Genomic DNA, 23828 nt, shown 5'->3' with positions numbered 1-23828 from the left:
AGATAATTTATTTTAAGCTTTCTTCACCGAGCAAAACTGTGAACTGTTTAGTGTACACACTAAAAGTATGTCTGTGTGGAGCTCTGAATTACGCTGCTCTATATCTGGTCTGCAGGTTAGGCCCTGAAGTTGGGAAAAATATACATTTACATTGTATTCATTTTGTTCCTTGTTTAAATAATCAGAAAGTAAAATCAGGAATCATAGTCTTCATTCTTTTGTATAGTTCTGGGCAAATCACTTACTCTCCTTCATGTACTATAACTGTAAGTAGGGATATTAATTAGTTATCCCACATGCATGGCATTTGTCTTAATTGATGCTTGTAAAAACTTTTTTATTGGACTAAAAGTCTCATACTGTAATTATTATTTAGCATGCTTTTAAGTCATTAAAATATCTCTCTGTGTGTGTATTTATACATATCTCTGAGGGGTATAGGTATATATGTGTACCTAACTACTTTTTATCTAACTTCTAAATAATCAGGAACCTTTGGAAAAATCTGGATATCTGTTAAAAATGGGTGGTAAAGTAAAGACCTGGAAACGACGGTGGTTTGTGCTTAAAGGAGGCGAATTACTGTACTACAAATCTCCAGTAAGTACATGTACCTTATTTGCTGTTTAATATTCGATTGTTTTTACTGAGAATCTAGGGCTGCTAGAAGGAAAAGAAACGCATTCCTGGTGTTTGAGCTGTTATTCATGACTCAGTTCCTCAAGAGGTGTACAAGGTAGTCAATGTCTAACTAGGAAGTATTTATCACGATTAATGTTTAAATGAGTTCTGTAATTATTTAGTGCTATTTGTTGGTAGATTTAGAATACTCTTTTTCCATTCTTTCCATACAGAGTGATGTCATTCGAAAACCTCAAGGTCAGATTGAGCTAAATGCATCTAGCCACATTGAAAGGGGCGATGGAAAACAAACAATTCAGGTGCCTGCTTTTCTCGTCTGTGTTTCAGCGGGTATTTATTTCCTCCCATCCCCAAAACCGACCCCTGGTTCCAGTCCCTATTGGACTGGAAGTCCAAGTGTGGACTTGGAATTAATCAGTGCCCTTTCGTTTGAAACCAAAGGATCATTTCAGCTACAGAAACTATAGAAAGGAGTACACGTAGTCTTGTTTGCATTGCTACAAAGGTCAGATTGTCACATATGAGATATAAATAGAGTATACTGTCTTAGGGCCACCCATTAGGGTTGAGAGAAGTTTGTTTGAAAGGAGATAAATCGAGTTTTCTCAACTCTGCTGTCTGGAACTTTGCAGATGAAGCTGTACAAGGCATGGGTCTGTCTGCTCTGCCTGGCCACTGAATGTTTCATTAATGAAAAGTGATTTGGGAAAAATAAAAGCCCCTAAAGTTGTGGAACTACACTGGGTACTATATGTTACAACCCCCACACTGTGGGGTTGAATGTATAATGTTCTTAAAGCTCAAGGCTCTTCTGTTACTACGTAGCTGACCACAGAAAAACGAACATACTACTTGACTGCAGATTCTCCCAACATCTTGGAAGAATGGATCAAAGTACTACAGAATGTTCTTAAAATACAGGCTGCCAGTCCACTTTTCATACAGCCTGAAATCAAGCCAACCATGAAAGGATTACTTACAAAGGTAGGAACACTTTTCTTCCCCCAAACTGCTGCTTTATTCCGTATTTCTTAAGAATAGTATCTAGATGAAAATGGCTCTGCAATAAAATAAATACAAGCAAAACAGACGTGTTCGCTTCCCAGTACTTTACAATGTGAAGAATCCAGAAGGACTACCAACTCACCTACTTTGGGCAATATTTTTATTCTGGTGGTTTGATTTGATTTGGTTTTTCTTTTTGTCTTTTTAATTCATTAGTTCCCGTGTTGAGTTCTCCATTTGCACTTCAGTGGTATTCTAGTTCAGCATGGTACTTTGACATATGCAGAAGTCTCAGTAGCTAACTGACCTAACTTATTGCAGTGGAGTGCTCTCTTTTTCAGTATTATTCACTGGGACAGATTATTTCAAGAAAATAAAAATACTGTATAAAAGGATTTTTCTCTTTCATTTCCTCAGCTTCCATTACCTTAGGCCAGATTCAAAGACAAATGAAAAACTCACATTGGCTGTACTGGGCTTTGGACCAGCATCTAATGCTTTAATTCTTATGCCCTTAATAGACTTATGCAGTTTTAATTCTTTGTCTAGTAATGTGGAAAGGAATTGGAGCCAAGGTATTTATTCCCAACATCATCAAAGTTCAGAGATGGTGAAATGTAGTCTGTATTTCTCTGGCTGTACTTGTTCCTAATGTACTGTAATTTCAGGTGAAACATGGATATTCCAAAAGAGTTTGGTGTACCCTAGTTGGAAAAATTCTGTATTATTTCCGTAATCAAGAAGACAAGGTAGGTCCCTTACTTGTTTCCTCAGAGAATGGAAGATAACATACTGAAGTAGACTTTAAACAATAAGTTACAGCTTTATTAAGGTACAATTGGCCCGGGTAGTATAAGCCCATTTTATCTTGATTACCAAACATTTAGACTTCACGGATTGTCAACTTGGAAGGTTCCTATCTAATAGACAGTAATCCAGGGCACACCCCTTGGTCTCCTTCTCCTGTGGGGGACATGATACATATTCTGCATCTTCTTAAGCCTAGCCGAAGGGGGACGCTGATTTGCTGACAGTTCAGGTCTCCCGTTCTGACAGGCGTGAGACTCATCAGAAAAGAGCTGGCTGTCATTTACTTCTGGAAGCTGACCCTTTCTAATGTATGTTTGCAGTGGGCAGCGACTGCAAGTTTCAAGAAATTAAATGTTCTTTTTATCCCTCAATCGACTTCCAAATCCTGTTCTGCGGTATGTCAGTGTGCCTCCACAGTGCTGCAAGAAAGGGGAAGAAAAAAAAAAAAAGGCCAGCAGGATGCAGTTTGCTGCTTTGCAGATGTGTGTCTGTGGAGGGGATCTTTTCCCGCTCCCCATCAGAATTATGGAAAAGGAGCTGACTGTCTACAACTGATGAGGTGCACAGAAATGGAGATGGAGGATGGCAAGAGAAAGGGAAGAGAAAATTACTTCTGAAACCTAGGGAAAATACTGTTTGAGAAAGAAAAGGAAGAAAGGGGATCCAATTAGCTTTAAGTTAACTTCCCAACATCCCATACCCTGTAGGACACAAGGAGCTAAGAAGGAGCAAGACCTGACTCTTCCACATTGGGCCTGACCTTTAGTTCTTTACCCACACTTCTGAATATTGTCAGTTCTAATATTTCCAGTCATATTTACATACAGAGACAGGACAAAGGACACCTCCCAGTCATACTTTTTACCTGTCCTTTGGCTCCCAAGGCATTGCATTTTGTCATGAAGAAACATCTTTTTCATGGAGGTAGGTCAGGAACAAGATTTTGGAAACATCTACAAGAATTCTTGTTAATACCACTGAGGTTATGAATATTTGATTCATACCCTTATTACTTAACTCTAGTAAGACTGCTGACACTTAACAAAATGGTAACAGTCCACTGAGCCATTATAACCCATAACAGTTAAAAAAAAATCAGAAAATCTCATTTATTACTTCTGATCTAGCCAAATAATCGTACTGGATCCAGTAATTTGTAGTTTCTGTATAAAGCTAGTTATTCCCTTTGTTATCCTTTCCTTTTTTAGCCATTTTTTAAATATTCAACTAAACCTTATTTCTAGAACTCTATGAGTAAGATAGTAATAACTATCCATCAAAACATTTTATTTTAATTACTCTTTAAAGGTGTAATACAGGGCTGGAGAATCAAATGACTAGAGTATTAATCTCTAGCTCATCTTACAGAGACATTAAAATTAACTTGCATTTTCTCCTATGAAGAAATCTCTATGTTTAAAGTATCTGAATTTACACATTTTTACCACTGAAGATTTTTGGGTTTTAGCACACCTTTAGAAGCATCTAAGAAGTTTGCTGGATTCTTGTGAATATTTCCCTCACATTTGGAACAAGTTTTGCTGCCCTTTTAAAGCAAATTTAAACTAATTTGCTAGCTTGTAATAGAATAAGAATTTAGCTTTTGTAAGCAGAATAGGTATGAAAAGTTTTCCAAAGCTAGTTCATTTCTAATGTTCAACAATTTGCTAATTAAAAACATGTTTGCTGTAGCTGAATGCGACTGTGCGGAAACAAATTACACCATCTGCAGTGGTTAATACAGTAATGGAGTCCGTTTAAGTGACCTCCTTTCAAAATGGAATTCAAATTAAAAAATCAGCCAACTGTGTTTTAGTTAAACTTAGTGAATAAATCAGTCTTGACTATTTGTATATGAAATGACATCTCTTGATTCTCAGAATCTTATCTTGTTCAAAAAGTTGAATACTTCAGAAGCACCACAGAAAATACAAATCACCACGTGCATCTTTAAACCTTTCTAGTGAGAGCACTGGAATAAAGAGCCACCACTGTGTGATGTTTTCTTCAAAATGATTATATTATTAAGTGTTCGCTTTATCAAATCACTATTCAAGAAACCCACCCTAGATTGAGTCAAACTTGCCAGCTACTCTCCAGTATCGTATTTTCAATTTTTAAACAGTATTATTGAGAAGCTAAGAGTCAGCCTCATATACTTTTCACTGTTGTTGATATTTCAAGACAACTTCAGGCTTACACTTGAATGTGGCACAAATAAAATGCTAGTTACTGTAGTGCCCAACCATCCTTCTACTAAAGGGAAATGTCCCTCTCTTTCTGCTGAATCACTAAGCATTGCTAGACATCACAAACAATACAGAAACAATAGCATGCTGTATTTGTGTTCGTTGTGCCTTCCTGTTGATGATGACTATGAAATAATTACTTCTGTGAAAATTTCCTTTTGAATGGCTTTTCATATAAAATACTTCCTGATAAATGATAATAACTACATATAAAACTTAAGACTCAAGTACTGTGATCTATCAGACTGAAGAATGAAACCAACTGAGAAGGTCTACCGCACAAAAAAATTACCTTGTGAATTTATAGCATGAACAAAATAGATAAGTCAACACTACACTGCTGTCTTTGAAATTACAAGATTATTCTAGGCTTCACCAAGGGAGGTTTTACATGGAACCAGGTGTGGAGACTCTGAAGAATTACTTCTCTCGCCCTAACAGACATTTATTGCATTAACTGGGTACAGAAGCAGACCTGGAAAAGAATTTTTAAAAATCTCACTTTCAGACTTTGGCACATACAATTCTCCTGCTGCCGTCTGCAACAGCTGGCTTATCTAACATTCCTTGGCAGGACTGAAAATGAATAAATACAAATGGGTATTTGACGGTGGTTCATGTTTTTCTTTCTATTTGTAGAATAAGAAATATAAAATTAGGGTGCACTGACGCAAGTATTTGCTCTCTCACCACTTCTGATATTTACTTTTAGTTTCCTCTTGGTCAAATCAAGCTTTTTGAGGCGAAGGTTGAAGAAGTTGATAGATCATGCGATTCTGATGAAGATTATGAGGCTAGCGGTCGCAGTTTATTATCAACACATTACACTGTTGTTATCCACCCCAAAGATCAAGGACCCACTTATCTTCTTATAGGATCCAAGCATGAGAAGGTAATAAAAGGACTTTTTTATTGAGTTTCAGTAACACGTCTATGAGTATGGTGCTGTGATATGAATATTTCTTAAAGAGGAGGAGGAGGGGGACCTACAAGTCATATGGCTTGTAGTTTGATATAATAAGCAAGGAGAAGGTCCTGCTTCATTAACATCGATCAGAGTTTGTCTGCAAACCAATGCTATCATAGGTAATCCTTTTTAAAATAGATGAAAATATGCAGGCTTGCCTACATAAGGAGATGGTGCAGAATATCAAATATGCTGTAATTGGAGAATTTTGCTCACATTATATTAACTTGTAAGCAGACCTGTAGCAGACCTTCCTGAGAGGTTTTGGAATACTCTTGCCCATTTTCACTGATAAGACTAACAGTAGGGAAGGCTGCCCTGCCGAAGTGAAGGAGAAATGAGAGGTATGGTTAAAACCATTTTTATTATTATTGCTTCATTGTTCTCAAGTAATCTTGTAGACTTCGTTTTGCTTTCTGGTCTTATCCTCAGGTTAGCAGGATCTGGCAGTGATAAAAAGACACTTACGTTAGCTTTCTGAAGAGGAAAGGAAGAACGCCCTGATAATTAGCCATGATTTCTGTGGGTAAAAGACTTCTGAAGAGAGCCCCGTCCAATCTTCCTTGCTTAATATTTGTAACATAGAGACCATGAATACAGGTGTATTCAAACAAAGGCAAACTCCTTTGGGCTTCAGCATATGGCAACATATGGAGCGTATGGCAGTATTTCAGGTTGAGAGGAAAATCTTGATGGAGCAGCTCTTTCCAACACGGAATGAGTGAGCTGCTGTGTGTTTTTCTGCTTTAGGACACGTGGCTTTATCATCTGACAGTTGCAGCTGGAAGTACCAGTGTAAATGTTGGATCTGAGTTTGAACAACTTATTTGCAAATTATTAAATATGGAAGGCGATACCAGTAAGTTAGGTTTTGTTTCAACATACTTATCTTCTAATACTTATTTACTGAATGTACTTATGAACGGAATTAATTGCAAAACCTACATATTTTATCTGTTTAGCTTCTCAGATTTGGAGACATCCTACCCTTTGCCACAGCAAAGAAGGAATAGCTTCCCCTCTTACAACATTGCCATCAGAAGCCTTGCAAACTGAAGCAATTAAATTATTTAAGGTAAAACCATAGCAGATGCCTTTTTTATTAACTGACTTAAACTATTTTAAGTCTTAGCTAAAGAATGGCTATTGGTTGGCTTACTAGAGGTGTTCAACAGATAAGGAAAAAGAAGAGAGAAGTTTACTCTTATCTTTAGTGGAGGTAACTAATGGACAGTAGCAGAATGTCCCATATTATCTCACCAAAGAGTATCACTTCCAATGTAAAGCGATCACTTTTAGCTGTGAGGGAGCAGTTTAGGCTTCAACTTTTGGCCTTTCTACTGAGGTTATTGATAAAGTGCAAGTTAGTAGAAAAATCCACGGCCATCATGGATGATAATAATTTAATCATGAAGTTCCTAAGCCCCAGAGAACCTAACAGCATGGATGGATCTCTGTATTCAGAGAACTGTATCTGAAATTCTATTTTTTTAATTCGATTTCAGGAAGAACAAATAGTAGGCAAAAGTTTTGTTGTAGATATATTTAAATCAGTTAGAAGACATTTTAAAAATCAGAAGAAAAACAAAATGAAGTTTAAGTTTAAGCAAGTCATGAATTATTTCAAATTGAGATAGAAGGCAGAGATTCTACTGCTCTTTTTAATAAAATCTTTTCTTCATATAAAGTAGCTATTCTTAAAAGACTGATTAGGTACTCTAGTAATACAAATACAGAAAATATTACAGAGTAAAATTATTGAAAGTATTTCACAACACTTTTTTTAATTCACTTTTAAAGATTTTCATGCACCTTTAAAAATACACATATGGCTATCTCCCAGTAGTAGGGAAAAGGCTTGATGATTAAGAGACACGTAATGGTTCATAACTGCTGCTGCAGCTAGTTTCTTGAGAATTTTTGTATGCCAGTAAGACCTTGTATCTTTCCCAGTGAAAGGCCAGATAGGTGGTTGATATCTACGAGAGGGCATATGCTGCAATGCCATTAACCTTCTTCCTCCTCTCTCCTGCCCTCACCCAGGTAAAACTACTCCTGAATGTTAACTAACAGCCAGGCTATAAAGTCTATTTCAGAGACAAAATAAAATCTTGCTGTTCCTTTTTCTGTATGTTGTGAAAAAAATTACAAGTTGGAAGGCATGGAGCTTGCATAAATGAACTTTTGCCACAGAACTTATACAAGTCTAAAGACCAAATTCCCTGAAGCATCAACTATCTGGAGATTTTTAATGTAATGGTTCGGATCTAGAAAGGAATTCAAGACAAGCACCATACATTCAGTCACAGCCACTTGTAGGCATACTTTCCAGCTTGTTTCTCTGAAATGTTTAAAGCACTTTAAAGAAGTACATCCATCTTATTTTCTGCAATCCTGCAGCGTGCAAATTTAAAAGGGAATGTACTTCTCTGATAAAAATAAATATATATCTATTTAGAAATCACTTTCTGAAATATATTTCAGACTTAATTGAAATCACAGACACTTGCCTAAAATAAATAAATAAGAGATGACTTGTATGACCTTATTGAAACTTTGTATAAATCAGTTTAAGTCAGGTAGGGAATTGATTTAGAAACTGATCAAGTCATGTTTCAGTTATTCCACTGCTGACAAAAATTAGTCCTGTGCATCCACATATTTTCAGATAGACTAGAAATAGATTGGGCTTCCATCCATTTCTTGTATTTTGCTGATATACCTTGAAAATTCATCAACTATTACATAGAGTAAATGCAATGATTGATACGTAAGCTTTCTTCTAATACAGCACAACAAATGCTTAACACCTGGCTTTCCTAAGACAGTACTGGGGATAGGAAAGGTTATACTTACCCACAGTAAAAATACCAGTGAAAGCCAAGACGTAAAACAAATGGCTCTGAGTTACGGTTTTCTTATCTTTGTATATTCTGCCATGTTGTGCTCTCTACTTGCACAGGCATTTTACACCGGCTGCCGTTGAGAGCTGTACACCTCACATTTTAAAGTCCTGTAGAGGGACAAGCTATGTTCAGCATGTCCTTAAACCTGCCTATCACCACAACTGTTGGAACTCCTGCTAGAGCTCACTCCATTAGATAGGGAGTGAAAATCATGTTTTTTAAGAGGTATTTTTATCTTAAGTCTCTCTGTATAAGCTTTTCATCCATTCTCGCCCCTTTTCACCACTTTTTGCAGGGCCAGCAGGGTTTCCTTAGTCTACTGGTAAACTGACTAATTGTGACCTCAATTATAGCACACTTTTGTTACACAGAACATCTAAAAGATTTGCTGGAGCTTTTTGTATGTAAACTCACTTGTTTATTATTTTATATCTAGACCTGCCAGTTGTTTATAAATGCTGCAGTTGACTCTCCTGCCATTGATTACCATGTATCTTTGGCCCAAAGTGCTTTGCAGATCTGCCTCACACATCCTGAACTTCAAAATGAGATCTGTTGTCAGCTTATTAAACAGACTAGACGTCGACATCCACAAAACCAGGCAGGACCGATACAGGTAACCCAGTATTTATTTTAATGGTATCAATTTCAACAGCACAGACTGTTGAGAGTGGTAAAGGGGCTCCACACTTCTGTAGCATTTGCTTACTTATAATCAGATAAAAACCTTAAATAACATCTTACTACTACTGTGTCTTCCTGAAACAGAGCTGATGCTATCCTCCATCAAAGTACTTATATCTATGACAGGGTATATCTGTGCCTGTGCTGTTTTTAAAGGCTGGACATACAATGGGCTATCTTCAAGTAAGGTGTTAAGTAAGACATCATGTATAGAACCTAATTCTCTTTTACTGCATCTTTCCTAAGAGAGGTGCTGCATCAAGAAGCCTGGTGGGCTAAACCACATGGCAGATGTCTCTATAGCATGAGTGTGAAGAAAAGCTGTAGTGCCATGTTGTAGAATCTCAGATACGCTCAGGGTTTCAGATAGATGTCACCTCTTGTATGTCATGCTGTTCTGCATGCACCCTGCGTGCTAGATTATAAATACATACTTAAAATTCTTCACTTTTGTCCATTGCCAGCTATTCACTGGTATCCAAATATGTAACAATTAAATGAACTGAAATTGAAAGGAAAGCTAATACTTATAGTTTATGTAGAATTAACAGAACTGGAACTATAGGGCATATGATGGAGGAATACCTACAGAACTATGAGATGGATCAGAAAATGAGAAAGGAAATTACTGTATTAAGGCTTTTGTAATAGACACGTCTTTCTCTTGCCATAGAAAGTAGAACATGACCAGCAGACATAACTGTTATCTAGAAACAGCCCGTACCTGGGATATGGCCGGTATGTGTGCATCGCTAAAACATCCACAAAGCTTTTATAACAGACATAGCACGTTCATGTCAATTGGCACACAATGAAGTTGCATATGGCTGATGGAATTTAAACTAACCATAATCCTTCTGTGGTACTTTCGTACCACTGGCAAGGCCTTCCCTCTGATACAGATAAATAAATTGTTGCTATCATAATCCACTGGCATGATTTTTAAGGGTTAACATGTTCAGTAAAATGTTTGTTGCCTCACACTAATTTTTTTAAGTCCTAAATTTATGCTGAAGTCTCCCACACTTGCTTCTACTGCAGTGTCTTCCTGAAACACAGCTGACGCTATCCTCCATTGAAGTACAGGTATTTGATGAAAGGAAATATCTGTGCCTGTGCTGTCAAATTTCTGTTTTAATACCAGGCAAGTCAGATAAATCAAGATAGAGAAACCCCATTTTCTAAATTTCAGTATGATGCATTGATACACTTGTGAGAAAAGTAGTTGCAACGTTAAGTGTATATCCAGAGTACATGAGAGCAGTCTGTATTAAGTGAAGCCTATGGATACATATTGAGCAATTAAAATATACCAAAATATTGAGTAATTGTTTTTCAACAGTTACTATCTACTTGGTAGGAGGAAAATGTCTTATGTGTTGCTTCATAATATATATAACAGGAGAGGTGAATTGAAATTGCACAGGCTTCTCCTCATTTCTTAGGGCTTGGCCTTGCAGCCTTACTATTTTTTCCTGTGTATTAACTGCTTTTTATACAAACTGATCTGCTTTCCCATTTCCAGCCCCAAAATAAACTTGCTGTACACAAGTAGAATGAGAGCATTTTGGCCTTCCGATGAGGTGACATGCTTATTTACTCAGCTTCTTCTCTGTGTTTTGGTTTTTTTACTCCTATTTACAGCTGTCTGTTACTCGACTTGGCACAGTAAGCTGCACTGCTGGCCAGCAGCCACAGCAGGACGTCTTTACTTTGTAAGATGTTTAAAACAGTGAATGTCTTCCTTTTGTCCAGGGCTTGCAGCTCTTGGCTCTCTGCGTTGGACTCTTTCTGCCCCAGCACCCATTCCTTTGGCTTCTTAAACTTCATTTAAAGAAGAATGCAGATTCCAGGTGTGCCTAAATATTATTACCCAGCTAGTCGACTAGTCTTTCTGAAGTACCTTATTTTCAATCTTTCATTTAATATTTCAGATCTTTTGACATATATTTTAAAATAAATTTGAGTAGAATTGTGCTCCAGTGCTACTAAAATGTAGTACGTGTTACTTCCATGCATCACTTGGGAAAGTTATCCTTTGTTTTGAAAAATACTCTGCAGTGGAACTCTTGACTGTATGTTGCAAAACCACGAAAACCAAAATATGGCAGTTACACAAAACAGTCTGAGCCATGTTCATCTTGGGCACAATTCTGTTGGTCTCGGTGGACTAATTCTCTTTATAATTCCACATGGAAAAATGTGTTGGAAATCTCGCAGAGAGAAATCTGAGTGCTCCTCGCATTTGGCACCCCTGGAGAGATTCACTCACAGTTTACTATCCTTTCAATCAGTCCCCAAGAATTGCCTTATTTCTTTTTTTGTCACAGGACTGAGTTTGGGAAATATGCAATATATTGTCAGCGATGTGTAGAGCGTACCCAACAGAATGGAGACCGAGAAGCCAGACCGTCCAGAATGGAAATCCTTTCCACTCTTCTAAGAAACCCCTACCACCATTCACTGCCCTTCAGTATTCCAGTTCATTTCATGAATGGCATATATCAGGTAATATCAGGTAGACCACGACATCTAACTTCCCAACCCCTTGCTATTAGTATATACGTGAAGTAGTATATCAGAAACAGAATTGTCGTTGTTAAGGTAAACATAGTTCAAGTTTCATCCTGTGCCAGTGCTAGCAATGGCAGGCACAAGGTAATTGAATCAGGTTTAATCAACGAAGAGTAAAGGTTGGGGGAAAAATCTTTAAAAGAAAGCAAAAAAAAGTAAAACCTCTTAAGAGTGAGAAATATTACAGTTGTTTCTTATTTAACGTGACCACCAGATGAATGAATTAGACTGAAGAACAATTCCACTTCCTTTCATCAGACACCTTGAAAGTTAAATATATGTCACTGAAGGCCTGGAAGCACAGCTGTAACTCCCATTATCAGTCATGAAGGATAACCATATTTGTTACAGAACAAACACAGCTTCATTCTTAACTCTTTCGGGACTTCATCAGTCAAAGCCTATAGGAAACTTTCCATGGGCTTCCATGCATACCGCTCCACATCCTGACTTGTGTTTCTAACCGTGAGAGCTGGCTGAAAAGAGTTTTTTAACAATACACAGTATTCCTAGACAGAAAGCAAGTTTTTATATGAAATCAAAACTCTATCGAATAAACTTTTCATTTCAGATCACAGAAGAACTCTGCTTTTTCCCCCTCTGTTTCTTAATTGCTTACTGCTTGCCCAGTAAAACAGAAAAAAACCATACATTTAAATTATCCTAAAAGGTTTCAAAATTGAAGTTTGAAGAAGAAAAGGAGTAACTGCTCATTAGTTATTTATTACTCAAAAATGTACACTTAAGGGTTATGAAAATTGTAGTTGAATAAATTACTTCAGTGGGATCAGAAAATAACCAATTATAGTGGTATTGAAAACTCTTGTATTCATCTGTAAAGCTAGATTCAACAGATTTTTTTTTAATTCCAACCACTGAGAAGCCCAAAATAGAAGTCCCAAGATCCTTTTTCAAGGTATTTCTTTACAAAAAAGAGGTAAGGGGCCTTCTTCAACATATCAAATACAGGAAAACACCCTCAAAGTAGATACAAGTGAACATCAGCAACTAGTATCTGTATAAAAGCCATATGCCATCTCTTGCTAAAATGCTTTAATACTAGTAACAACAGACAAAAATTCAGATTTTGGAAAATAAAACTTCGAAGGCTCTCTATATTACTGGCCTATGTAGTACTGACAGAGCAACATTTGTAAAATATTTTGGATCTGCCAGTGTAGATATGCCAGTAAATATCCCTCTGAAGTTGCACATGATGAAAAATGATTAATTGATCTCATTTGTTTCACCACCATATTGAAAAGTGTAGGAAATTATAGTTTTCTTCATTTTTCAAGTGGCATTGTCACAAAAAGCTCAGCTACTAGACTGCTTTCTGTTATATAAATTCTGTAACAGAAATTCAAGTGTAGCAAGTGCAAAGAAACTAGTATAAACAAAGAAAAGAAAACCAAAAATACTACATTTGGAAGCTTTTTGATAGTGACTTTGGTTTCATAAACAAAATGCAGTAAGGTATAATCTGCTGGGAAGTTTGTCAATTTTTGGATGGAGAAAAACTCCACAAAATTGACTTCCCATGTGGAGATCTTTAATCTTTTCCAAGCCCTTTATGGAATTTTTTTATTTCCAATGACAATAAGTTATTCACAGGGGATGGCATGGGTCTTACATTGCCACTCTTATTCTAGAGGTATTATCCTTCAATAGCTTAGATTTTTTGGGGCGGGGGGCAAGGGGGTGGGGTTTTTTAATAAGTTTGATAGCAAAATACATTTTGGCTGCTTTTTTAGGTTGTTGGGTTTGATGCCTCTACCACAGTGGAGGAATTTCTGAACACCCTGAACCAGGATACAGGAATGAGGAAACCAGCTCAGTCAGGATTTGCACTGTTTTCTGATGATCCCTCTGGCAAGGACATAGAGCACTGTCTTCAAGGAAACATCAAGGTAGACAAAAACCTTTAATGAGCTCTGCATATAAAACAACAAAACATCTTCGTTTTACAGAGCTCTCTTCAGACAATGTAAAGGAAAACATTTTTCAGACTGAAAACTGTCTTTAAGTTTTTTTCCTCATAACATAAAAGGAAAGATTAAAAAAAAAACATTGCTTTTTCAATTGCTGAAATTCATTCAGCGAACTATATTTAAAAGCTTTGTCTAGGCAACTGATATTATTCATAGAAGTAGCAGCTGGGTTAAAAAAGAAAAAGTAAGCTGTTACTAATCACAGTCCTTTAAAACTAAAAAGCAACTGCAGTCCACGATGCATTTAGAGATTTCAGTTAACATTTCTTTAATAGCTCCTAAAGATGACCATTTGAGGTCCAAAAAGTCATTCATACTGCGGTGGAGATCCTGGGGAAGGAAAAAAAGAAAGGGTTCTTTATCTAAATATAGAATAATTAGGGTTCAGTTCAGGAAATTTCCAACATTTGGCTTATCATTGTTCTGAATTCTGAATTTTAGTTCCCTCTATTGCTAAAATTAAATTCTTTGCAGTAAAGATTGGCAAAATGCAATATAATCTATACTTAAATAAAATATTAGATATTTTTCAAGCTTTTTAGCAACTAATGAATAATGAATTTTTTGTGCTTCTATCAAGTGGTTCTTTTGCACCCTTCAGCCAGTGTTCACAGCTGCACTTCGAGTTACGAGGTGTGGTACAACCAGGCCATAGTGACAAAGAAAAGCAGGGTCATCATGATCAGCTCTCTTCTCCTACTAGAATAATAACCATATGGAAAGCAAAATGTATAAAAAATGTACTTATTTTCTTGGTAAATGCAACTTCAGAAGCTGGTCACCTTACTGCTTCCAGGAAGGCTCTTTTATGAAGGAACGGTGACATGAAGCCCAGCAGGGCTCCCAGGACCTCCATTCCACCTCCTCCCCATCTGCCCACCTACACCGCTTGTTGTGAACCACTCTTGCTGCACTTTATAACAAACTTCTTACAAACTTTACAGCAGTTACTAGAAAGGACCTGAAAAGCTCCAGCATGCAGCAGAAAGGGAAGGCAGACATCAAAGGCATTTGAGTAATTATGTAACAACTTACTCTGTATAATTACACATTCATTGGCTGCTGCTAAAACAAGTACCCGGCCTTTCCATATAAGCATGTTATGGCTTGTTTCCAAAGGTAGAGTGTGTGTGTTGCAGGATAAACAAACAACAAAAATGTTAATTATTAAATGCGCCAACTAAGAAATGCAAGTAAAGTTATCTTTCAGTAAGTTTAAAAATTCAAACTATGTATGTTTCTGATATGTAATAGGTAAAAGATATTAAAATAAGCAGACAATTTCCATTCAAAGGTATGAGGAATACATGGCAAAGTCAGTTTTGTATTGCTTTCCTTCTAGATCTGTGACATTATTTCAAAATGGGAGCAAGCCTCCAAAGAACAACACCCTGGGAAATGCGAAGGCACAAGGACTGTCCGCCTTACTTACAAAAATAGGTTTGTATAGCAAGTATAACATCTCTGCTTTGTCCCAAGATTTGTTTTTAATTTATACAGAGTTTCTTCATCTGAAAAATATTGGCTGACTCAAAGCTTGCAACAAAAATAGTAAATAGGTGTAACTGGAGAATTTTTTAAAAAAACCGTATAGTTTATTTTTTCTAGTTCTTAAGAGGTGAGCAGGGCTGCCAAAAAAAAAAAAAAAAAAGCAACACTGAACTCAGAAGACTCAAGTTAAATATTTGCTCACTGGTTCAAGTACAAGTGTTGCTCTGCTAATGTGGTTTGACGCTGACGTAAACATGTCACATTCAGAGCAGATACTGCTAATCCTCAGGGCTAATGCATTTCCCTATCTTCCTTTTTTAATAACTTTCTGTCTTTTCTCTAGGCTTTACTTTTCAGTTCAAGTCCATGGGGAGACAGACAGAGAGAAGCTGCTGCTAGTATATCAGACAAACGATCAAATAGTCAATGGACTCTTCCCTGTAAACAAAGAACTAGCGATGGAATTGACAGCTCTTTTAGCTCAGGTAATCCTTGTGCATTAATGACTCGCACAGCAGTTTTACAGATGAAAAACTTGAATAAAGAAACTGGTCCAGGATTGCTTGACAGTCAAGTGACCTCCACCTTTTACACGTGATAGTGCAGGAAAAAGACTGGTCTGGAATCTTTGTGTAAGGCTAACTCTGTACTTCAGTGGAAATGCTTTACAGCATATGCTGCTGTTGGCACCAGTACGGATAAAATGTGCTTTACCTCCTGCACAGTCAGGCCCTCTTTGATTAAATATCATGTAATCATGTACCATTTCTTCATTCACTATTCCTTACGTGATTTCTGCAAGTTAATACGCCAAAGTAACAGCTGATTAATGACAGCCTAAGACTCCTTTACTAGACATGGTCTTGATAAGATCTGTTTTATTTTTAAGAAATTAAAGGCTCAAGGGAAGGTTATTGAGAAAGTTATTTGATGGTGTTACTCAATAAATCTAAACCGGTTTGTGTCAGCTGGAGATAATAGCAATCTCAGAGCAGAACTAGTAAGTTTTATATTTGTACAATTTATACTTGATATTTATCTTTTTTCCATGGTAAATATAAAATAAGAAAAATAAAATTACTTGCATGTCTTTTATATCAATGAAAAATATATATTAATTGACAAACTGTTTCTCATTTTATACTTGGTAAGACAGAGGAAAAGATAGCTTATAATACCCAGCTAGAAAATTACTCTGGAGTAACAAAAGATGTTCTTCTTTGTGGTCTTTCCGTTAGGTAGAGATTGGAGATTTTGAACGGCCTTTCTCAACTCCAGCAGGGCAAGTCACTTCCCAGTCCAAGTCCAATCAAACATTAAAACAAGTTTTGGAGAGATTCTACCCTAAGAGATACAGGCATGGTTGTTCAGAGGAACAATTAAGGTGAGATGTATTTTGCGATTCATATGCTCTAAAAATCTAGGAGTGAAATGAGGAGGTTTTAAATTGTCATTAGGTACAACTTACTGTTAAGCCGTATTTGCCTAAACCTGTGTTTGAAACTCATATTCTTGCTAAACTGAAGAAGCCATTCCCTCTGTATATTTCTAATCTAAACAGAGGACCATCATTAAGCACACATTCCAGCAAAAACTGTACAAGTTACTACATAGTGTTACAAAACCCAGCGATTTTGAAATTCTTAGTTTTCTTATTCAGCAAATCTAAATTAAGTCTGTGCACAGACTAAAGAACTACTGAAAGTAAAGGACATGAGGATCTGATCTGAGTGTTTGCTATTCAAATGTGCAATCTCTGGCAGCCAGTCAAATTGGCAATACATTAACTTAGCGGACTTGCTAGTAAGGTATCACTTCATTTAAAATGAACAATCTGCAAATCATTTCAATCAACACCTATTAACATAAAGAAGATCAGAACAGTGTGATAAATTATCCAAAGTCAATGATATAGCAATTTTGAAGTCCAATAAACATCACAGAAATGTTTTCCTCATTCTTCACTACAGGGCTGAGAAAGTTAAAAGCTATTATCATATGCACAAGGTAACATTATTATCAGAAGATAATAGGGACATTCAAAAGTATACGCACAACAAATAGAAAGTTATGCAATTAATTTCAAAGAACAAAGTATAAGAGATCCTAGATTAGACTAACTCATGGAGGATTAAGTCAAACACCTGTTGAACTGTTCAAGTAGTCCCTAAACTACCAATTGCTAGAGCTGGAGGTCTGTGGCAGGGAAAGAATCACTCTGTACCTGCCCTGTTTCTTGTATTCTTTTGCTAAGGGTGCAGTTTGACTTCATAAACTTCAGTAAGAGTAAGCTGCAAGTGAAAGATCTCCCTTTACTACACATTCCCCCTCCCTTTTCTTGGGCTGCATCTAGTAATCTTGTGGCTGCCAGGTGAGTCATTCCTGCAAGTCAATGTGCTAGAAAGGTATTCTGGGATTTGGGGGGGGGGTTTTTTGAGGATTAGTTTTCCATAGGATCATTTTATTGAACCAACTCATCGTGGGGCCACAAAAGAAAAGAGCCAGTGTGAACGTATCATGCATCGGAAGCACCCTTTTTGGTAGCAGCGCCCAGATACACTAAAAAAGAGTAGTCTTAAGCTGTATCTTCCACATCTACTACTAGCCACAGCTAAAGGTATGTGCTAAGCTGGATGGATTTTTGGAATGACAACTGGCATAGCTGTTGAGTATTGATAAACGTAGATTGATCATCTGTAGAGACACGTTAAAAGCTGTACTAGACTTTTTCCCTTTATGCTGCAACTGCTACATCAATATTTAATCATAATGTTGCAGACATCAGAAGATGCTTCGTCGTTTTCATGTGCATAAAAATATTAAATGACATTTTGGATTTATTTAATACTGTATAAGTGATAGTTGTTGTATTAATTTAAATTATCATTTTAACAAATGGAAATTTTTTTGCTTGTTAAACTCTCTATGGGTAAGCATTTAAATTCCTTTCAATAACTAAATTACGTATTTCATTTCAACAGACAGCTTTGTCAGCGATTGTCTACAAGATGGATGGCTCTCCGGGGGCACAGTGCTGCAGACTGTGTGCGCATCTATCTCACTGTAGTCAGAAAATGGTCTTTCTTTGGTGCTAAATTGTTTGCAGCAAAAGTAAGAAACTTTACTGAGTTTGAGTGGTGGGTTTTTTAAAATATAATTTGCAAATAGTAATACCTTTTTGTTGAAAATGAGTGGGTTATACATGTGCTGATTGCATCTCTTGTCAAATTACTAAGTTTTTTTAAGCCATATACTGGTGCAATGTGATAGCCATAGTACTAAGTATACCATAACAGTAACTTTCCAATACACTTATTGCTTGCATTACTTTATTAATCTAGGTGGTATCTTTTCATTTTCTTGTATCTTAATTTGAGATAGCCTTTTTGTTTCAGACTTTTTTTACCTGATAACTAGTAGAATATTGAAAAGGCATCATTAACTGGCTATGGAAGCTGAACCTTGCCAAAACACTAAATTTTGTTAAGGGTATTTAGGGCACGCCCTTCTGTGCTGGCCTCTCTCAATTTCTCTTAAACCACTAGTATCTTAATTCTCTTGATTCAAGTAACAGCTATGTTAAACAGAACTGTCACCTCACCCCTTATGTTTTATTAGGTAATCCCAGTATATATATACACACACACACACATATATATAAAATTGCTTATCAGCACTCTGTTCTTTGCATATGTAGACATATGTGCTAGTGAACAAACTTTAAAACACCTGACTTTTTTTTTTTATTTTATTTTATTAATGAGACTATACATTTCATTGGACTAAGCACCGGGGGAGGCTTCAAGAGTATTAGGTTGAGTTCATAGTTCTGCCACTGGCTGCCTACAAGGCTTTGGGCAGCTACTTCAAATCCTTTACATCAGTTCCCTCACAGTGTAAACCTCAGTAAAATCTGTGGCTGGAGAGAGCTCTATAATAGCTGAGAGTTAATAATTATTTACATATTGCCTCATTTTGAAGTAGTAATTAAAGAACATTTCTCCTTGTAGCCTCTAGCAACATCCTCAGTTGAGAAGTCCTTCATATGGTTTGCTGTACATGAAGACGGCATAAGCATCCTAGATTACAGCTCTATGGTAAGTGAAATTTCTTTTTGAATTTTGGTCAAAGTAGATTTTAATACTGAGTATACGGAGAGATTCACCACCATACTACATAAAAGATGGCATTAGCCTTCCACACTAAGTTATCTAGTCTTTCTCTTAAAGCAAAAATTCATTCCTTTCAAAACGCTTTAATGTTATCATCATTATAGTAGCACTAATAATAGAAATAAGTAATGAATTCTTTGTACAGAATTTATTTTTGTTTATCAGATACAGTTTTTATATCTTTTAATGAAATGTTAATGTTTTAATCATTCAGATGTCAGGAGATCCATAGTTACAGTTCTTACAATAACATTAATTTTCTTTTCCTGGAGACTTCATTTTCCATTATTATTCATAATACGTACACTCTGCAAAGAGCAGTTACTTTAAAAGATTGTTATTTTCATTGTATTATTTTTGTTTAATAGTAGGTAATATAACCCAGTGTTATTTAATTATGTCATTTTAGGCTCTGATTTTTCTTTGATTTGCAGTAAAAGTTTTCACAGAAAACGATTCATGGTAATCAGTGTAAAAAAGCAGTGCCTGAGAAGATCCCTGCTTTAATTTATATCGCGCAAAGAAACAGAATGGCATGGTGCTATTAGCAAGTGCTAATACTGAATATCAGAAAATTAAAATCTCAACTTTATAATTGTACTGATATGGGTCTTTTCATTACGTTTCTGTGCAGTTGAAGAAATAATAAAACAAAGAACATGAGGAGAGCAAACAGCAGCTCTTCAGAGAACAAGCAAAATGAGCTTGCATCAGACTGCAGAAAGCTCTATAAACACTATCTACTCATAGAGCTAGCTATGGCATTTCTGCAGAGCACTGCCAGTTTACAATATCAGCAGGCCTTACTTGCCATTCAAGAAATGCTCGGTTTCCAGGGAATATTCTGATTTTCTGTAGGAAGGATCAAGGGTATCAGAAATGATGTTGCAATGGTTAGTTAGAGAAAACGTTATTTCAAAGTAAGGGCAAAAAGAGGTTTAGTAACTGAAGGATGTTAAGTCAGTTATTGTATAGGTATTATCTCCCAATAATTTTTAAATGTGGACCTCTGCAGCACATTAATATGAGTCGTAAAGATAAATTAAATGCTAATCATAGGCTCAGAGGTCACTAGTATGGCGTTGAACCTTGAACAATAAGAGCCGAGGCCTGGAAGCAGAGGAGCCTTGAAGAGCATTTATGTTTCATCAGAGATAGGAAGAAAAGAGAACAGAATTTAATTTCATTTGTGTGTATGTAAACTACATCACTGCACAAAAAGAAGTCCTGGAGTTAAATTCCTTTAGATGTTTCATACACTGCCATTTAATTTATTTAGACACTGCTTCAATTTCAAATGGAATTCCTACGATTAACTTCTCTCAAAGTCAGTCAAGGCTTGTGTAAATTGAATCACACACTTGAGTTGAAACCTGCTTATAATATCTTTGATCTAATTAATTTGGAATAGAATCAGAGGTCAAACTTAGAAGAGTTATCATCTGCAATGGAAATTCCTCATAGTGAAGGTCTGAATGAAGCTATCCCAAAATCTACAATTAATTTTGAGATTCATACGAGGCTAACAACAACATTTTGAAAAATACACATGTAATTATATTTTTAAAAGAAGTATTTCTCACAATCTGCTTTTCCTGCATTGTCCCGCTTACAGCTTTGCATTTTGGGTTTTTTTGGTTTTCTTTTTTAAGCGATTAACAGTTACATACACATACAAGAGTCTGATGACTTTCGGAGGCTATCAAGATGATTTTATGTTGGTTGTTAACAATGCTCAGACAAAGGACAAATCAACTGAAAAACACCTTTTTGCCATGACAAAACCAAAGGTTGGTATATTACCTGAAATAGTTTCCCACCATCTGCTACTTTTCTACTTTTTCTAGTGGGTAATTCTTAACAGATGTGAAAAATGAAACACCTTCTTTATTCCTAGCATTCTCAGATTATTGACTTTTGCCAGATGGTTTTAGAGAGCGAAACAATTAGTAATGTAAGAGCTAACAGTGACAATAGTGATGTGTTCCTTTTCTTTTCGTGTTACTGTCTATAACATTCCAAATTTTTCCTAGAAGGACAAGAAGGCTACTAAGGACAGGAAGTATATGCAGTACCTAAAAACTAGTCTGTTTGCTTGATCAGCACCAGAGATCGTTTTTAAGAAGGTACATTTGTGTTCTACAGTGGAATTGTAGAACACAAGACCTGAAAGATCAGTCACTTCTTCAAAATCCTAAGATATTTTTACCTTTGGTAAACAAACTGTTCATGCTTTTCAAATCTAGATTCTCTCCTTCACTGGTAAGATTGACTATATTTTTTTAAAAAGCAAAGATTTCTAAGTCTTTTGCTGTTAGTCAGAACAATTTATGAAACAGAATACAAAATTCCACATATAAATTTGGGTCAAAACGCGACTCTTCATACAAATACGCATAGTAAAATACATCTGTTCAAGTTTCCCTCAGATTGTGCCCTTATAGGCAAGGTTGTGTGGATTGCAAAGAGAAAATACGGTAAAAAACTCCCAGAAGTCTTTATTCCTTTTACCTACCCTGCGTCTTTAGTTTTTTGAGCACTAGATATTTTCTAGCAAAATTGAGGGAACACATCATGAAAGTTTTTTCTGAGAGCGTCATCTTTCGGACTTCAAAATCTCTCTCAAAGTGAAACCTAGCTTCTGTTTGAATCATTGAAGACTGTGGAAGACAAAGTATCCAGCATACTGATGGGAATAACATTACATTATTGGCAAGGAGCAATAGAAAAAAGCTCTATTAGGCATCTGCTCTCTCCCCATCATTAATTTGTTTGATAAAGTACAAGTACTTTTCCAGTTGATGATGATTGTCACTTGCTAAAAAGTTAGCTATTTTTTCAGCAGTCAAAACACATCACTGTATGTTTCAAAGAGTTTTGTATGTTCCTGTTATAGATTCTTGAGATCACTCTACTGATTGCCAGCTATATTAACAACTTTCATCAGCTGAAAGGAGCTGCTCATCACCTCTCTGCTCCAGCATTACTGACACTTCAAAGTGGACAGAAACTCAAGGAAACGGGGAGTCAGCCACTTCTTGCAAACAACAGACCAACTAAATGTCCCACTTTGTTATGAAAGGATTATGTATCATGATAATCTATCTTTGTTACAGGGTTTCTACACCCACTGAAAACTTTTTGATGTACAAGACATAAAGCATAAGCAGGTCCATAACCAAAAGAAAGGTTTACATTCATTTCAATGGTGTATAACAGGAGGAGCCCTTTAATTAAAGGCCTGGCCTGAACTGGAATGATGAGGAGCCAATTTAAGGATTATGCTTTACTTGTGGTGGCTTGTGCCTACAACTCAAAAATTAATGTGTCTGTTGATAGTGATGGGGAAAGGTGGCCTTTGGAACAATTGTATAGACTTTAGTTGTTTTCCAGATATTTACTCAGGGACCAAACTGTCTTCAGCTCTAACCTTCACCTCTATTTTTCAAAATTATACCAGTTGTATAACCTTCATTTTGAAAAGGAATTCTTGTTTAAAAGTTAAACTTCCAGCATCCCTCCTTATTTGCAATACAAGCACCATGGGACTAAAAAGAACCAATTGTTTGATTTGTATAATTGTTTCTCCTTTAAAAAAACCCGTAAGCACATCATGTAACTATTATAAATCTGAAGAGTATTCTCATGATACACTCTAGCCTTTGTTATACAGCTATTTTACTTGGCAAATCTTCAGTCTTGGTCTGGTAAATTTCTAAATAATCCCTCTCTGCCCCAGCCTTTTGGAAAAATCTAAATTGGACAGGCACTGTATTTAGTATAGTTTTGTTAAACAAGATCCCGTACCTAATTTCTTCTTTAATCCAGAATAATAATATAATACAGATGCAAGAATGACTCACAATTGAAAACACAAGAATAACACAGAAAGACATTGCTGGAACTGTTGTGTCTAAACTTGGAGATGACATATAAAATCCATGTATAATGTGTATAATGTATATACAATGATTCAGAATAATATTTTGTAAAAGTTTTACTTTTTGTTTTTCATTTGTATCTATACATTTCATATTATAATACTAATATAATGTTCTTGCACACTGAAGACATAATGCTGGATCTGCACTATTGGACCTGGGAGCACGTTCCGGTTGCCTTTTTCAGCTGCAAGCCTCAGTGCTATGTAGGGTCAAGTATACGGAAATTACACCCATTTTTTATTTCCAATTCTCACATTTTCGTTTCCATACAAAGAAACCACTTCTGCAGGCTCTGAAATGGATCAGCAGCATACTCTAATAGATAATTTAGGTCCAGCCATAGAGAAGGTAGTCAAACATAAATCACTGATTCATATACATTTCACAATTTCC

General features: G+C 36.2%; 1 protein-coding gene across 3 annotated transcripts in view; it reads left to right on the top strand.

The window, feature by feature from the left end:
- PLEKHH2 (pleckstrin homology, MyTH4 and FERM domain containing H2) overlaps positions 1–22991 on the top strand; it is a 56792-nt gene extending 33801 nt beyond the window's left edge. Inside the window, exons 13-30 of one of the 3 annotated variants that reach the window (XM_076334450.1) lie at positions 490–600; positions 855–941; positions 1468–1626; positions 2316–2396; positions 5419–5598; positions 6424–6532; positions 6636–6748; positions 9016–9195; positions 11019–11116; positions 11594–11771; positions 13592–13747; positions 15171–15268; positions 15663–15804; positions 16558–16703; positions 18301–18430; positions 19330–19416; positions 21144–21281; positions 22388–22991. In XM_076334450.1, coding sequence (XP_076190565.1) covers positions 490–600; positions 855–941; positions 1468–1626; positions 2316–2396; positions 5419–5598; positions 6424–6532; positions 6636–6748; positions 9016–9195; positions 11019–11116; positions 11594–11771; positions 13592–13747; positions 15171–15268; positions 15663–15804; positions 16558–16703; positions 18301–18430; positions 19330–19416; positions 21144–21281; positions 22388–22570 — 2376 coding nt within the window. In that variant the 3' untranslated portion in view covers positions 22571–22991. The remainder of the gene's footprint in view (positions 1–489; positions 601–854; positions 942–1467; positions 1627–2315; positions 2397–5418; positions 5599–6423; positions 6533–6635; positions 6749–9015; positions 9196–11018; positions 11117–11593; positions 11772–13591; positions 13748–15170; positions 15269–15662; positions 15805–16557; positions 16704–18300; positions 18431–19329; positions 19417–21143; positions 21282–22387) is intronic. The other 2 variants (XM_076334452.1, XM_076334451.1) reach the window with 2 other exon arrangements.
- The last annotated feature ends 837 nt before the right edge of the window (positions 22992–23828 follow it).

This window comes from Aptenodytes patagonicus, chromosome 3 (assembly GCF_965638725.1).
Source record: "Aptenodytes patagonicus chromosome 3, bAptPat1.pri.cur, whole genome shotgun sequence".
Classification (NCBI taxonomy): domain Eukaryota; kingdom Metazoa; phylum Chordata; class Aves; order Sphenisciformes; family Spheniscidae; genus Aptenodytes; species Aptenodytes patagonicus.
This window is presented reverse-complemented; position numbering and strand designations above follow the sequence as displayed.